This window comes from Typopeltis vanoorti, chromosome 14, assembly GCF_054136105.1.
Source record: "Typopeltis vanoorti isolate ZY-2024b chromosome 14, IOZ_Tvanoo_1.0, whole genome shotgun sequence".
Classification (NCBI taxonomy): Eukaryota; Metazoa; Arthropoda; class Arachnida; order Uropygi; family Thelyphonidae; genus Typopeltis; species Typopeltis vanoorti.
In genome coordinates, this window is record NC_143562.1 from 112,832,125 (window position 1) to 112,848,640 (window position 16,516).

The 16,516-nt window shown below is 37.9% G+C and overlaps 1 protein-coding gene across 6 annotated transcripts in view; it reads right to left on the reverse strand.

Annotated features, from left to right (window-relative positions):
- Positions 1-16,516, reverse strand: part of LOC150099843 (protein Gawky-like) — a 580,239-nt gene that overhangs the window by 69,434 nt on the left and 494,289 nt on the right. For all 6 annotated transcript variants that reach the window (XM_090404074.1, XM_090404072.1, XM_090404073.1 and 3 more), the window contains one exon: positions 11,833-11,967. In XM_090404074.1, the coding sequence (XP_090260200.1) occupies positions 11,833-11,967 (135 nt within the window). The remainder of the gene's footprint in view (positions 1-11,832; positions 11,968-16,516) is intronic.

A 16,516-nucleotide genomic window follows, 5' to 3' on the forward strand; every position in this document is an offset into this window, starting at 1 on the left:
TGTGCTAAGAGACATTTCTTTGAACTGTTGCTGATAGATTTAGAAGGAAATATAATAGTGTCTCATAAATGTGTCTTGAAAGAGAATGAATTACGAATGTTCTTACTTAAATCTGAGATATATGTAAAATTTGAATAGGACTGTTAAAGAGAATTATGAATGGAATTTGACAAGCATTAAGAGTAAAATTTAAGTGATTAGAGTAGAAAATTGAGACTAAGTGATTAAATGTTAGTATTTATATTTCTAAGATAGAAATTCATGAAAGGGGATAATTAACTGTATGTACAAGTGTTAATGATGTATATAAAATTTAGTTGAATGATTACTTAAGTGTTTCTCAGTGTAATATATGAATTCTAACTATAATTAAAATGTTTTATTTTAATGTGAATGTTGTCTTGCCTGTACTTCATCCTACTGCACTTGCTCATAAGATATAACGAACCACAAAAGGGTGGGAAACTGTATAATATAAGGTCATGACTGCAAGTTGTAAATTTATAGCTGAGAAGAGTGAACGCTGACTGGTTTCTAACTCCTTGGTCCTATTTTTAGTATATCCTAGTATTCAGGTTGGCGCAGCGTATACAAATAAATTTTCTCTGAATTTGAAAAGGGAGATAGAACCAGTGCTGAGACAAAGAAATTGGTATCCGCAATTTGCAATTCTTTGTCTCACAAAACAACAGCTTCACCCTTATTAGGGATTCGGCCAGTAGTGTAATAGAGATAAGAAAGGGCACATAAGGATAGGATACAACACAACAAAATGGTGCAGCCGGCAGGATTTAATTTAATTCAGAGATATATATAGAAACCGTTAAATTAAGTGAGCAAGTTGTAGGTCTAGACAGGCAAGAGTGAACTTTGAAAATTTGGACATAAATCTAAGAAATTTGTGACTGGTAAATCATTATTATGGCACTCAGTTCTAGCACTAGTACGGATGACACCAAGTTTTTGAGAACGGTGAATCCACAGCAGGTATTCCCGAAATTCTTGGGAGAGCAGTGGGATGATCCTTTCACGTTTTTTGACTACGTAGAAAATCTGAGGAGGGTAGGCGGATGGTCAGAGCTTCATCTACTAATTTTGATCCGGAACAATTTGCAAGGGAAGGCATTAGAGTTCATGCGTTCTTAGTCCCGCCTAAGGGAAACGCATGACTATCAGGAATTTAGGAAAATTCTCATTGATAGGTTCACCATGAATCGTGGGGTCCATAAGATAATATCAGAAATATACAAATGCATTCAGGGAGGAAATGAGGATGTATCTAGTTACTTCAACAGATTGTCCATTTCGGACTTGGGAAGGACATTAAAATTTGACGAGCGTGATAATTTAAGATTGGTAGCCTTAGAGCAATTTAAAATTGGATTGCGAGATGAATTGAGGGACATAATATTTAAGGGTGCCAAAAGTCTTGACGGGTGTCTGAGGCTGGCCTTAAAGAAAGAGAAAATGCTAAGGGAGTTGAGCATTTGTTCTCAACTCAGAGCTAGAGCCTATGGATTCTGGCCCAGCAGCCCCCTCACAACTCAAGAATTCCAACATAGACTCATCAGCCAGGTCTGGCTCAGACGAGTATAGGATGCAAACTGCTTTTATGGAAAATTTCGGTAGGAGGACACACACCTCTATCCCTAGTGGAGGGATATGTGCAAGGGATCCAATGCAGATTTCTCCTAGATACTGGAGCCCAGATTTCGGTTATTCCTATGAAATTAGTAGAAGCCTTCCAACTTTTCATCTTAGTAGAAAAGTTGGAGGACTAAGATTTATTCTGGACTTGAGGGAGATAAATAAGATCACCAAGCCAATAGATTTCCCGGTCTGCAGAATAGAGGACCTATTAATCAGACTGGGAGGAGCAAAAATATTCTCAAAGTTAGATTTAAACTCTGGATACTTTCAGATACCCTTGAGGAAGGAGGACAAAAAATATTTTGCATTCACCACGAGGTGGCAAAAATATCAAATGTGTCGACTCCCTCAAGGTGCTAGAAACGCATCAATGAGCTTCCAGGACAATCTGTTCGTGTACTGTTCCTGCATCAGGGAGCATTGTCGGCTGCTAACTGAGGCGATGGACAGGCTAAACGAGGCAAAGCTCTCTTTAAATATTTCAAAGTGCCAGTTTTTCCTAAAGGAGGTAGAATACTCTTGACACGTAGTAAACGAGGGTGGGGTACATCCTATCAAAGAGAATGTGGCTGCAATTTTGAATGCAAAGGTTCCATCAGCCGTCAAGCAGGTTAGACGATACTTAGGGATGGTCAATTTTTATAGAAGATTCATTCCTGAATGCTCTAGTTTGATGGACCCTCTGGTTAAGTTAACTAAGAAAGGAAAGAAGTTTGAGTGGGGAGGAGGAGCAGCAACGTGCCCACCGACTCCTAAATTGTGCTCTAACTAAATCTCCACTGCTGACCTACCCCAAACTGGGTCAGACATTCTATCTGTCTGCAGATGCCTCTATGGATACAATTGCTGCCGTAGTAGAGCAAAAGGAAGAAGAGCAATATAGGCCAATAGAGTTTATCAGCCGCAGACTATCCCCATCAGAGATCAATTACTCTGTTATTGAGAAGGAGGTACTAGCCATAATTTTTTCTCTCAGGAAGCTCAAGTATATGTTACTGGGCCAGCAAGTAATTTTGAGGTCTGATCATAAGCCTTTGTCCTTCATATCATCCATGAAGGACAAGAATCAAAGGATCATCAGGTGGGCTTTAGAAATTCAGGAATTTAATGTAGAGATAAAATACATGCCTGGTTCAAGAAACATAGTGGCTGACTATCTATCTAGGTCGCTTAACACCTTCAATCAGGATGGAGTAGGCCCAGATAGAGAGGAAACTCATACACTAAATATGGCAATCACAGTGAACAAGGAAGGAGGCACACCTATAGAGCAACAAACATGGGATAAAAATAAGATCATAGAGGGACAGAAAGGGGATCCATATTGGGGAGTTCTGTATGACCTAGTCAAAAAAGGGGAAAAGTCACATGATGAGAAGTCCTTTTTCCAGATCCTGCACCTTGACCAGGATGGTCTCTTAATGTCGAGAATCAATGGGGAGATGGAGGGATAAAATTGTAGCACCAAAAGGGATGGTTCCTTGGATCCTCCATACGTTTCATGATGCTAGCCTTGCAGGCCATCACGGAATACACTCGACCTTGGACAGAATACGTAGTAGATATTGTTGGAATGGAATGAGGAGGGACGTTGAGGCATATGTGCTGTCTTGTCACATGTGTCAAAAGAAATCAGGTATACGTGGGAAGGCCCCCCTTCAATCAACCCTGATACCTAGTCGCCCATTCCAAGCTATAGCCATGGATATCGTGGGGCCTCTACCGGTCACTAAGAATGGAAACAGATACATCTTGGTGATCGTGGACATGTTCTCACGATATCCAGAGGCAGTTGCCATAAAGGATCAAACTGCCCAAACTGAGGCAGATCAATTTTTTAGACTAATCATCTCAAGATATGGGATCCCACAGACTCTCCTAACTGATCAGGGATCTAATTTCAAGGCTGAATTGATGCTGCAATTGTGCAAATTATTGAAGGTGAGGAAGCTATTCACCTCACCTTACCACCTGAAGGGAATGGCATGTGCGAAAAACTGAACAGGACCTTGAAGCTTACACTTTCCAAGTTGGCAGATAAGCATGTCACAAACTGGGATGCCCTCCTGGAGCATGCCGAACCGCTCTTCATACAGCCATAAGGGAGGCCCCGGCAGTGATTTTATATGAGTTTGAGCCATCCTTTCCCAGCAATTTCAGGAATACCCTTGTGAACTCTGGGTTTCCCGATATCGACCTGTATTTGAGGGACCTTGTGAACGACGACAAGGTTGCGTATGATATGATGACCAGGGCACATGCTCCCAGAGAGGCAGGAATTATGCTAATAAGGTAAGAGAATATAAAGATCTGAAACCTGGCAACCTCGTCCTTATGGAACACGGCTCAGTAGGAAAGAAGGGTGGAAAATTTGGTAAGAGTGCCTTGGGACCATTTATAATTCAGGAGAAACTATCCCCTGTTACTTACAGGATCAAGGAAGTCTCAGGTAAGACAAGGACATGGGTAGTTCACTCTGACAGACAAGCTCTACAAAAAGTGATTGGAAAGATTAGTCTGTCAGGGGGACTCTGCGGAAAGTATGTGGGGGAGACCGAAGGGATTTTCTAGGAAAGGTTACAAGTCAGGGCAGAGACTCAGAAAAGGAAGAAAGGAGGGAGAGAGGATCAGGGAGGAAGGGAACGGTTATATCGAAAGTGATACCCCTAACAGGTACTATGGATTCAGAAGGTACAACAAGAAGGAAAACTTAGTAAGAGGTACCCCAACCAAAATCGCTGGGCAAGAGAATCAAGGTGAGAGCGAGGGGATAATTCCCTCTCAATCCAAGTATAACCTCCGACCACGATATAATAGTAAGGTGGGCCCTAAGGCAAATGCCTATCCCCTGAGAAAAAGAAAAATGGAAGATGGTGGCGAGGCACTTACATGGAAGGAATTTGAGACATCCTTTCCCTATAATGATAAGGAAATAGGCAAAACCTGATGTCTCCAATTCACAAAAATTTTCTTTGATGGATTACACACTCAAGACCCCCCCCCCCCCCCGGGAGAATATGCGGGAATAAATAGAAAAAAAAATGTAGCATGGTGCTGTCCTCCGCCCTTCCACCGTAACGCAATGAGAGTTACGCAAGGATTCCGCGAGAGGCGCTAAGTGCCACGTGACATAGTGAGAGCATGATGTACACATCGATGACGAAAGAGAGAAGCTGTGTGGTGTTTAAAAAGGGGATGTAACGCTACGAGCGGGGCTTTTAGAGTTTTTCCTGCTGCTGCATTCCTGTGCCACGGAAGTCTGGCTGGTATGGAGCCACCATGTGGGTTTCCTTTGTTCGTGGAAGTTACGACTGAATGACCAAGAGAACTTACCAGTCGGAAATAAAAGCCCAGCAGATCCTGATAGTGGAAAACTACAGAATAATTCCAGTTGAAGTATAGAGGGAAATCGCATAGAAAATCCCAAGGAAGTGTGAAGAAAAGCGATCATATAAGGTAGTTATCTGACGAAAGAATTGAAGTGGTAAAGTAGAATATCCAGCAAATTGATAAGGTGAAAACTTTATGTCTACTAACTAAAGAATTGAATGAGAAGATTTTAATGTGTGTGCTAAGAGACATTTCTTTGAACTGTTGCTGATAGATTTAGAAGGAAATATAATAGTGTCTCATAAATGTGTCTTGAAAGAGAGTGAATTACAAATGTTCTTACTTAAATCTGAGATATATGTAAAATTTAATAGGATTGTTAAAGAGAATTATGAATGGAATTTGACAAGCATTAAGAGTAAAATTTAAGTGATTAGAGTAGAAAATTGAGACTAAGTGATTAAATGTTAGTATTTATATTTCTAAGATAGAAATTCATGAAAGGGGATAATTAACTGTATGCACGAGTGTTAATGATGTATATAAAATTTAGTTGAATGATTACTTAAGTGTATCTCAGTGTAATATATGAATTCTAACTGTTATTAAAATGTTTTGTTTTAATGTGAATGTTGTTTTGCCTGTACTTCATCCTACTGCACTTTAACGAACCACAAAAGGGCGGGAAACTATATAATATAAGGTCATGACTGCAAGTTGTAAATTTATAGCTGAGAAGAGTGAACGCTGACTGGTTTCTAACTCCTTGGTCCTACTTTTTAGTATATCCTAGTATTCAGGTTGGCACAGCGTATACAAATAAATTTTCTCTGAATTTGAAAAAGGAGATAGAACCAGTGCTGAGACAAAGAAATTGGTACCCGCCATTTGCAATTCTTTGTCTCACAAAACAACAGCTTCACTCTTATCAGGGATTCGGCCAGTAGTGTAATAGAGATAAGAAAGGGCACATAAGGATAGGATACGACACAACACCATGTTGAACACTCATTTATCTCTGAAAGTTCATTTCACACAGTCTAATTATCCAAGCAATGAGATCAATCTTTCTTGGAGACCTCACCCTTCTTACAAACATGTGACTCATTATGTGATACAATGCAACTTGTTTATGGGGTGTCCGTTGACTTCTTTCTAAGCAGTGTATTTTGGTCTTCTAAGGGTACTACTACATCAATCAACCTAGATCTTGACCCTCCTCTGGATCATTTTAGTGTCATCCTAGCATCAAACACCTCTTTTGCTAACCTCCCTCTCCCAATCTGTTTAACTGACCATACCAGCAGAGATTAGCACTACTCACACATTTCTTAATGTCAGCAATGTCGAGTTCCTTCCAAATATTTTCATTTTTAATATGATTGTGCATAGATGCCATGTACTCTCTTAATTTTTCTGGAAACTCTTGTATCTGTAGCTTCCAGCCTTTAATGAACTTTTTATTTTCTAACCTAGCTATCAGACCTATGAATTTGAACACATTTATAGATTTAGCATTCACCAATTTATACATGTAACTCCCAACCATACAAGCTTTGCTAATTCTGTTGCCTATTCCATTATTTAATTTGCCATCTTCACTAAAAACTGTGCTTAAATAGCTGACAATGCACCCATAGTTTCAATGTTCCCACCTATATTCATAGTTTTTGCCTATTTACTGCTGATTTTCAAGTCAAATTTGTTACAGCAGGTTATTCTATTTAGGTTAAGGAATCCTGCTGATTTGTACAGTATATATGGAACAAGAGAGAAATCAACCAATGTGGCAGCACACAGTATTCAAACCAGTTTGAATAATGTGAACTGTATTCACTATCTCCCCCCCACACACACATTTATACAGAAGTATACAATTCTGCTACTACATGCCTCTGAATTATAACAGTGATGTGATGAGGTCTCATACCTCTCGTGTGTGGGATAAAAAAGAAAAAAAAAGTACATTAAGAATTCTTAGTCTTGAATCACCACCACACACCTGGCCTCAATCAACGTTTCTCTTCTGAAAACTGAAGCAACAATACCAGAATATCACTATATCAAATTTATAATGAGTAATATTTAATCATAAAAACTTATAGAACTCATTTTCAACCAAACATCCTGGCCATCTTCTGATAAATCAGGAAATATTTACAAACACAGAACATAATAGTAAATCAAATTCCCTAGTGAGGCAAGACATGTGAAGTTCAAACTGATCTCAAGTCTGTTTTACCATTAGAATTCAAAGAGGCTAATGAAGCTTTTAAAAAAAATAAATAAATAAAAAATAAAATAAAATAAATGGACATCTATAACTCAAAAATTTAACTATTTGGTGATTCTAACAATACTGCTTTCCAGAAAGGGGATGGGGAACAATCATTTGTTTAACTTTGGTTTATTGGGAAGTTTTATAGCTTTCACAGATATTGCTGTTGCAATGGACTTGGCACAAAATTGTCTTGTGAAAGAATAGACTTTTCTGATTCTCAGTAATAAATACAGTCTTGGTGTTGATCTTGGCTGACACTATCTGCTCTTCAAGTTTAATCACAGTATTACATGATTACAAGAACATGGCATTCCATACACTCCTGCATTGGATTAAGCTCGTCCTTAGAAGAGGGCAGAAAACAAATACACCTCTATGGCATAGTCATGTTACAAACTGTCATATTAATTCTATAAAATTATAGACTTCTGGATATCTTTTCACAAATGCACTGGACACAAGGAATTTAAACACTGAATGTCATCATTTTCAGAATCTACAAAAATTAAGAATCCTGTTACATTCCAGTGATTTCTCAAAAATCTGTCATGAACTAAGCTTGCTCTTTCCCATGTTTCTCTTAACTGCTTTTAAAATATGCCTATATAAATGTTAACTGGAACCTAATACAGAAATTTCTTTGACATTCCTATATTAAAGTATATTCTGTTTTAAAAAAAAAAAAAACAGATGAGGGCTTTTATAGTGCTCATCTATCAAAGCTTGGGAGATTGGTAAAATCTGGGAAGAAAGGAAGGAAGAGACCCTGATTCACTCAGGCATGTGATGAAGCGGTTTGCAAGAACAGAAAATTGTAAGACTCATGATGCACTCAAGAAGTCAGAGGCAGTCATTCCACAGGAAACATTCATGTCGAAAGTTGCTGGCAGGTGTCTAGAGAGAACAGAGAAAAACAGAAGAAAGCTATGTGTGTGTAAGAGTCATGGAAAACTTTGATAAGAATACAGAAAGTAAATATCACAGAGTGATCAAATCATATCCTTAGGCTATTAAAATAGTTTAGAAACAGGAAACTGTAAAAGTATTATTTTCAGGTTTTATGGCACCTTATCTATATATACAGGAATCAAACCTTGGAGATTCAGTGGCAAGCCTTGAAGAAAACACTGATTGATTCAGCCAGAGAGGCATGTGATGAGGTTATCTGGGATAGAAAAATCAGAACTCCATGGTGGACACAGGAAGTTAAAGAGACAGTGAAGGAAAAGAAGAAAGCACATCAAAAGTTACTGGCAAATAAGTCAGCTTGTGCTCTTGGAGAATACAGAGACAAATGTAAGAAAGCTAAACAAAAGTCATGGTAAGACTTTGATAAGAACATAGAAACTAGATATCAAGAAGGTGGCAAGATATTCTGGAGGTTATTGAAGAAGCTCAGAAATGGATGAAACAGTGCTGTAAAAGGAATCAGAGATGATAAAGGTGACATGAAAACTGGAGAAAAAGATATCCTTGAAGTATGGATAATTACTTCAAAAATTTCTAAATGAAACTAGCAGTGATGACAGCACAGTGATAAAAAAAATGCTGACCAGACATGCAATCAGGAATACATATCCATACTTGAAGTGGAAAAGGCCATCAAAGGCCTCAAATGAGAACAGGCAGCAGGAATAGATGCTATTCGAAAAGAAATGCTCAAGGATCGAGGTATAAAAATCTTACAGTGGCTGCACTGCATAGTTCAGAGGGCCTGGACAGAGAGACAAATTTTAGATGATTGGAGTAGATCTGATGTCAGACAAAGATGTACATTATCCCCTTTGTTATTCATTATCTATATAGATCACATTATGAAGGAAAGTGGTATTAAACCTGATATCAAAATTGGAGATGTTAATGTCAGCTGTTTGCTTTATGCAGATGATGTTATATTTCTAAATAAATCTGCTACAAGTTTGCAAGATTCCCTGACTAAATTGAATAACTGTTGTAATAGATATGGTATAAAGGTCAGCAATAACAAGACAAACACAATGAAAATGGGTAGAATTGTTGAAAATATCAACTGTATTTTGATGGAGAACCTATAGAACAAGTAAAACATTTCAGCTACTTAGGCTCAATTTTTAGTGAAGATGGTAAATTAAATATGGAAATAGACAACCGAATCAACAAAGCTGGTATAGTAGGAAGTCAACTAAATAAACTTATATGGAATAAGAGAGAAATTAGTCAAAGCACTAACTTAGCTGTATACAAGACAGTGTTCAAACCAATTTTAACTTATGAATCTGAGAGCTGGATCAGAAGTAAACCACTTCACCAAGGACTGCAGACCGCAGATATGAGAGTCCTGAGAAAGATTAGGGGCATGAACAGATGGCATCAATAGCAATATCGTATTAAAAACTAGGATATTAGGAAACAACTTGACGTTGTTAGCATCCAGAAATGTGTTAGCAGAGCTAATCTCAGGTGTATGGTCACTTAAACAGAATGGGAGAGGAAAGATTAGCAAAACAAGTGTTCTCTGCCAGGTTGGCAGGAACAAGAACCAGATATAGGTAGATTGATACGGTAAAAATTTCCTTAGAAGATAGAAAAATATAAGATCTGACAATGTTGGAGCCTTGACAGGTAACAGATTGATTTGGAAGAAAACTGTAGCCGGGAAGTTAGTAATAATGTAAATTTTTCGTGTAGTGCTATCATATCCTGTACACCTCTTGAGTGTAAATGTCAGGAATTTGATGATGATGATCTATAGTTCCATAAAACTAAAAATATTAAGGCTTGCTGTCATATGAAACAGAAAAGTCAAACGAGAATACAAATTGGTTGATTAAGTCCCAACTTAGCAGCCAATCCTTATCAGTTTAGTATACCCAGGTGGACAGCTAATAATGGGAAATTATCATGAGAAGATGAGGACTTGACATCAGATCAGAAGCCTTGCATTCCTTACAGGCTATCAGCGGAGTCTATTACAAGTGCTTAGGCAATCAAGGTTTTGATTGTGCTTGGAGGATAACTAGCATTCTGATACATCTGTGTTGGTTTTCTTTCTGTAGACAGTGAGATTTAGTGTGTGTGGAGGGTATGTTTATGTTAAGCTCCAAGAAGGGCCTGGCTCCCACTGAAGAGACCTCAATAAAGGTTGAAACTAGTCTGGATAGTGGCCCTTCCCTTAATGCACAACATTATACACATCCGCAAGGAGATGTGTTTTGCATCATGGGAGATAGATAGGAGTGATGTTAGCTTGGTCCACCTTTGTATGAGTTGCCTGGTGTTGTACTACTTTACCCCAGTCCTGAAGATATTTTCAGGCGCAAACTTTGTTTGCTCACACTTGGATAAAGGATTAAACTAAATTTATTATTTTATTAGAAAAACTGTCTGGTTTCTTTAGTATAAGACAGCTAAAGGCTTCTAGAGAGACAATTATTAAAATTTTACTTCTAGGAGTAAAGGGAAAACAAAATTCTAGGATGCATGGAATTAATCTTATGCAAGAATGTATCAGAATCAATTCATGAGAAGTTCTAAGCAATACATTTAGCCTGTATATATATATATCTATTAATGGATATGGAGGTGTGCATGGGGGGGGGGTATTTTATCACGTTACTCCCCACTTTAGCTCCCCTTTTAGAGCTACACTTAAAAAAAAATTACTTTTTTTTTATTTATTTATATAATACAGAAACTCTGTTCTAGAGACCAACATGTAACTTCAGGCTTCAAATAAGCAGAACAGTCATCTTACACCAGGCAAAATTCATCTTTCACCTAAAGACTCACAAACATCTAAAACCAGCAGGATTCAAACCTGAAATTTGTTGGTTGGGAATGAGTTAACCACTTGCAAACCAGGTTGGCTAATTTAAACGATTCTGCATAAAACAGTTTACCAGGCAAGACAAGATGTTAGGACCCAAAGCATCCAAATTCACTTGTTAAAATGCTATTTTCTGACATTTTAATTCATGCTACTAAATATCAATTAAAAAAATTCAGAATATCAGGGGGAAGGCATTCATCAATATATATATCCCTAACAAATATATTGTGAAGGAGGTAAATAATATTCTCAAATCTAAAGATGTTAGATTTTAGATGTTATGCCAACTTGTAGATCAGAGAAGATAGTCTATCTTTAAGGATTATTAGCTTCATAAATTTCTGGTAAACTATACATGGCTTTTGCACATAGTGCACACTCTTTTTCCTTAATTCACCATTCCAAAAAAACATTTCATCCAAGAGCTCAATTAGGCAATGAAAATCATCTATTACTCAAAGATCTTTGGAACTATGACTCACCGGGATTCAAACATATAATCTGTTGGTTGCAAAATAAAGATGTAAAACAAAAGAGGCACTGACTTAAATTAAAAATTTAATTTTAAATGACACAAGCTGAGGCAGATGTTTCAAAGCCATTAGCAATTAGAAAAGTTTCACCTTTCTTTCATCTAAAAATAGCCAATAAATACCTGAAAAATTTTCAAGTGTTTATTGAAACACTTGAGCTGAAACATTAAGAGATAAAAACAATCTCCATGCAAACTTATATGTGAAGACTGTTTATATATACTACATACCTGTGGATTTAAATGTCCAGCATGCACAGCCATCTGAATTTGTTGAACTAGGTGTCTCAGTTGTGCAGCAGATGGAAAATTTTGCTGACCCATTCGTCCCGTTTGATTGCCTAATGGATTCTGTGGCAAATTGGTCTTTTAAAAAAAAAAAAAGTAACTTTAAACAAGTTGAAGTCAATAGAAAATAGTGAAAATGTAAATAATTCACAAGAGGGATTTCGGAGTTAGCTCTATTCACTCAAACTAAGTACACTGTACTGATAAATAACAATGAATTAATGTTGTAGACTATAAACTGACAGACTATAAATCCAATATAGCTTATCTGATGTGTGCTTAACCCTCTCATGCACGAATTTCTGAAATGGTGATTAAAAAACCAATAGTAACCGTCCACCACAGTGAACATGTGCATGAGAGGGTTAATATAAAGAATTAAATGCATTTTTGAAAATTATGGAGACAACTACCGTGTTTGAATAAAAAATTCAGTTTAACATAACTAAAATCTACATTCGACGTTTCGACCATACATAGGAAACAAGCTACACTACAATCAAACTGGTTTGTTAAAGACCGTGACCAACTGCTACAACAATTGTTGGTCTGACCTCTGGTGGAAAAAAAAAATACATCAACGCTAGAGTCCTATTATTAGTGTTATCTGCTGTTGGTTGTAGAAATACATTGGGCACAACAACAACAAGTATCTATCTATATACATATATTAACATCATGTACACATTCCAGCCAGTTGGTATGGAATGGTTTCTAATACTAGCTGAGGATTGGCTAGAGTCCTGACTTATGCTGGATCTTATATATTAGGTAGGCTGAATGCGTGCCATCCAGATCCTTGAAATTTTCATGCTATCTTTGTTGTTGATATTTGGGTGGTTTATCAGGATTTCGCAGGCTTCCTTAAATTTCCTTTTGTACCAGGTTTTTGTGTGGTGTAAAGAACAGGTGCTTTTCCAGTTGATTTGGTGTAAGGTGTTGACTGCGTAGTCTGAGAGGCCTGCTTCACCATAATGGTTATATTTAATGTGTCTAATGTGTTCTTTCTTGCATATAGGGATTGTCCATCCTGTTTCACCAATGTACGATAAGTTACAGGTGCAGCGGATGCAATAGACTCCAAGATGTGCTAATGGGAGGAGAGGATCCTTAGAGGAGCTGAATATGGTTTTAAGTTTAGTGGGTGGTTTAAAGGTGGCATTGAGGTTATAATGTTGTAGGATTCTGTTGATTTTTCCCGATAACCCTTTAATGTATGGGATGGCTATGGTTTTACTGTAATCTAGATTCGTTTTTGTTGTAGTTTTATGGAGTATTTTATTAACAGTATTTTTGTTATAGCCATTATTTATGAATGTGTCGCTGATGATTTTTAGTTCTTGTTTCAGGACTTGCTGGTTAGAGCAAATTGTTGTAGATCTGTTTTTAAGGGTGTTAATGACTCCATATTTTTGTAATGGGTGGTGGTATGAATTAGCATGCATGTATTGGCCAGTGTGTGTCAGTTTTCGGTAGACTGTGAAGGATAGACTGCCTGAAGGAAGACGTGTGACTAGCGTGTCTAGGAACGGGAGTGAATTTTGGTTTTCGATTTCGATGGTAAATTGTATGCGTTCATGTTGTTTGTTCAGGTGGATAAGGAATGTGTTTAGCGTTTGTCGCCCGTGCGGCCAGATCGCGAACACGTCGTCAACGTATCTAAGCCAGACTGTCGGTCTTAGCGTGGCAGAATCAAGAGCCCTTTGCTCAAATGTTTCCAGGTAGAAGTTAGCGATTGGGGGGGGATAGTGGTGAGCCCATAGCTGTACCTTCTTTTTGTAGGTAGAATTTGTTTTGCCACACGAAGTAACCGGACTGTAGTACATGGGCAAAGAGGGCCGTAATGTCGGGCGGAAATTTGTTCTGTAGTAGCAGAATTGTGTCACTGATGGGGACATTAGCGAAAAGGACAGAAACATCGAAATTGGCTAATAAGTCGTCTTTGTCGAGTGTTAGGTTTTTAATTTTCTTTATAAAGTGTTGTGTGTTTTTTTATGTAGGAGGGGGAATGACCTACCAACTCCTTGAGTGTTGCCGCTAATTTCTTGGCTAAGTGGTAATTGGGACTGTCTATTCCTTCCACGATTGGTCAAAGTGGCACATTTTGTTTGTGTATTTTCGGAACCCATATATTCTGGGGGGGGGGGGCGTAGTGGAGTTAGGGTTTTTTTAACCGTGTCTGGTGGCCAAGAAGTCACTTCTTGGCCACCAGTCCGTCACGGACTTGAGTAGTTTCTCTGTTTTATCCTTTATCTTTTTTGTTGGGTTATAATTTACCATTTTATATGTGTTCTTATCCGCTACTAGTTGATTCATTTGAAGTATGTATGTTGACCTGTCAAGGACAACAGTGGCATTGCCTTTATCCGCTGTCGTTATTATTATGTTTTGTTTGGCTTTTAATGATTTAATTGCTGCTAATTCTGTTTTTGTGGGGGATAGTGGTTTTTCTGTACGGTGAGGTTGTTCTGTATGGTTTTCTTAGTGTTCAGAACATTACTAGTTTCTAGTCGTATTTTTTCTGCTATATTGTTAGGTAGGGACCTGATGCCTCTTTCAATGTGGTAGATAAAATCTAATTTGTTTACCTTTTTAGGTGCTATTGCGTAGTTCAGTCCTTTATTCAGTAGCGTAAGTTCGCCATTGTTCAGGGTGTGGCTTGATAGGTTAATCACAAAAACAGAATTAGCAGCAATTAAATCACTAAAAGCCAAACAAAACATAATAATAACGAAAGCGGATAAATGCCACTGTTGTCCTTGACAGGTCAACATACGTACTTCAAATGAATCAACTAGCCGCGATAACAATGCATATGTTCAGGGTGTGGCTTGATAGGTTAATCACAAAAACAGAATTAGCAGCAATTAAATCACTAAAAGCTAAACAAAACATAATAATAACGAAAGCGGATAAATGCCACTGTTGTCCTTGACAGGTCAACATACGTACTTCAAATGAATCAACTAGTCGCGATAACAACGCATATAAAATGGTAAATTATAACCCAACAAAAAGGATAAAGGATAAAACAGAGAAACTACTCAAGTCCATCACTTCTTGGCCACCAGATATAGTTAAAAAACTCAAACCCCACTACGCCTGCCAAACCAGAATATATGGGGTTCCGAAAGTACACAAACAAAATGTGCCACTTTGACCAATCATGGAAGGAATAGACAGTCCCAATTACCACTTAGCCAAGAAATTAGCGGCAACACTCAAGGAGTTGGTAGGTCATTCCCCCTCCTACATAAAAAACACACAACACTTTATAAACAAAATTAAAAACATAACACTCGACAAAGACGACTTATTAGTCAGTTTCAATGTTTCTGCCCTTTTCACTAATGTCCCCATCAATGACACAATTCTCCTACCACAGAAAAAATTTCTGCCTGACATTACGGCCCTCTTTGCCCATGTACTACAGTCCGGTTACTTCGTGTGGCAAAACAAATTCTACCTACAAAAAGAAGGTACAGCCATGGGCTCACCACTATCCCCTCCCCCCAATCGCTAACTTCTACATGGAAACATTTGAGCAAAGGGCTCTTGATTCCGCCACGCTAAGACCGACAGTCTGGCTTAGATACGTTGACGACGTGTTCGCGATCTGACTGCACCGGCGACAAACACTAGACACATTCCTTAGCCACCTGAACAAACAACACGAACGCATACAATTCACCATCGAAATCAAAAACCAAAATTCGCTCCCGTTCCTAGACACACGTCTTCCTTCAGGCAGTCTGTCCTTCACGGTCTACTGAAAACCGACACACACATGGCCAATACATACATGCTAATTCATACCACCACCCATTACAAAAATATGGAGTCATTAACACCCTTAAAAACAGAGCTACGACAATTTGCTCTAACCAGCAAGCCCTGAAACAAGAACTAAAAATCATCAGCGACACATTCATAAATAATGGCTATAACAAAAATACTGTTAATAAAATACTCCATAAAACTACAACAAAAACGAATCTAGATTACAGTAAAACCATAGCCATCCCATACATTAAAGGGTTATCGGGAAAAATCAACAGAATCCTACAACGTTATAACCTCAATGCCACCTTTAAACCACCCACTAAACTTAAAACCATATTCAGCTCCTCTAAGGATCCTCTCCTCCCATTAGCACATCCTGGAGTTTATTGCATCCGCTGCATCTGTAACTTACTGTACATTGGTGAAACAGGACGAACAATCCCTATATGAAAGAAAGAACACATGACACATTAAATATAACCATTATGGTGAAGCAGGCCTCTCAGACTACGCACTCAACACCTTACACCAAATCAACTGGAAAAGCACCTGTTCTTTACACCGCACAAAAACCTGGTACAAAAGGAAATTTAAGGAAGCCTACGAAATCCTGATAAACCACCCAAATATCAATAATAAAGATTGCATGAAAATTCCAAGGATCTGGATGGCACATTCAGCCTACCTAATATATAAGATCCAGTATAAGTCAGAACTCTAGCCAATCCTCAGCTAGTATTAGAAACCATTCCATACCAACTGGCTGGAATGTGTACATGATGTTAATATATATATATATATATATATATATAGATAGATACTTGTTGTGCCCAATGTATTTTTA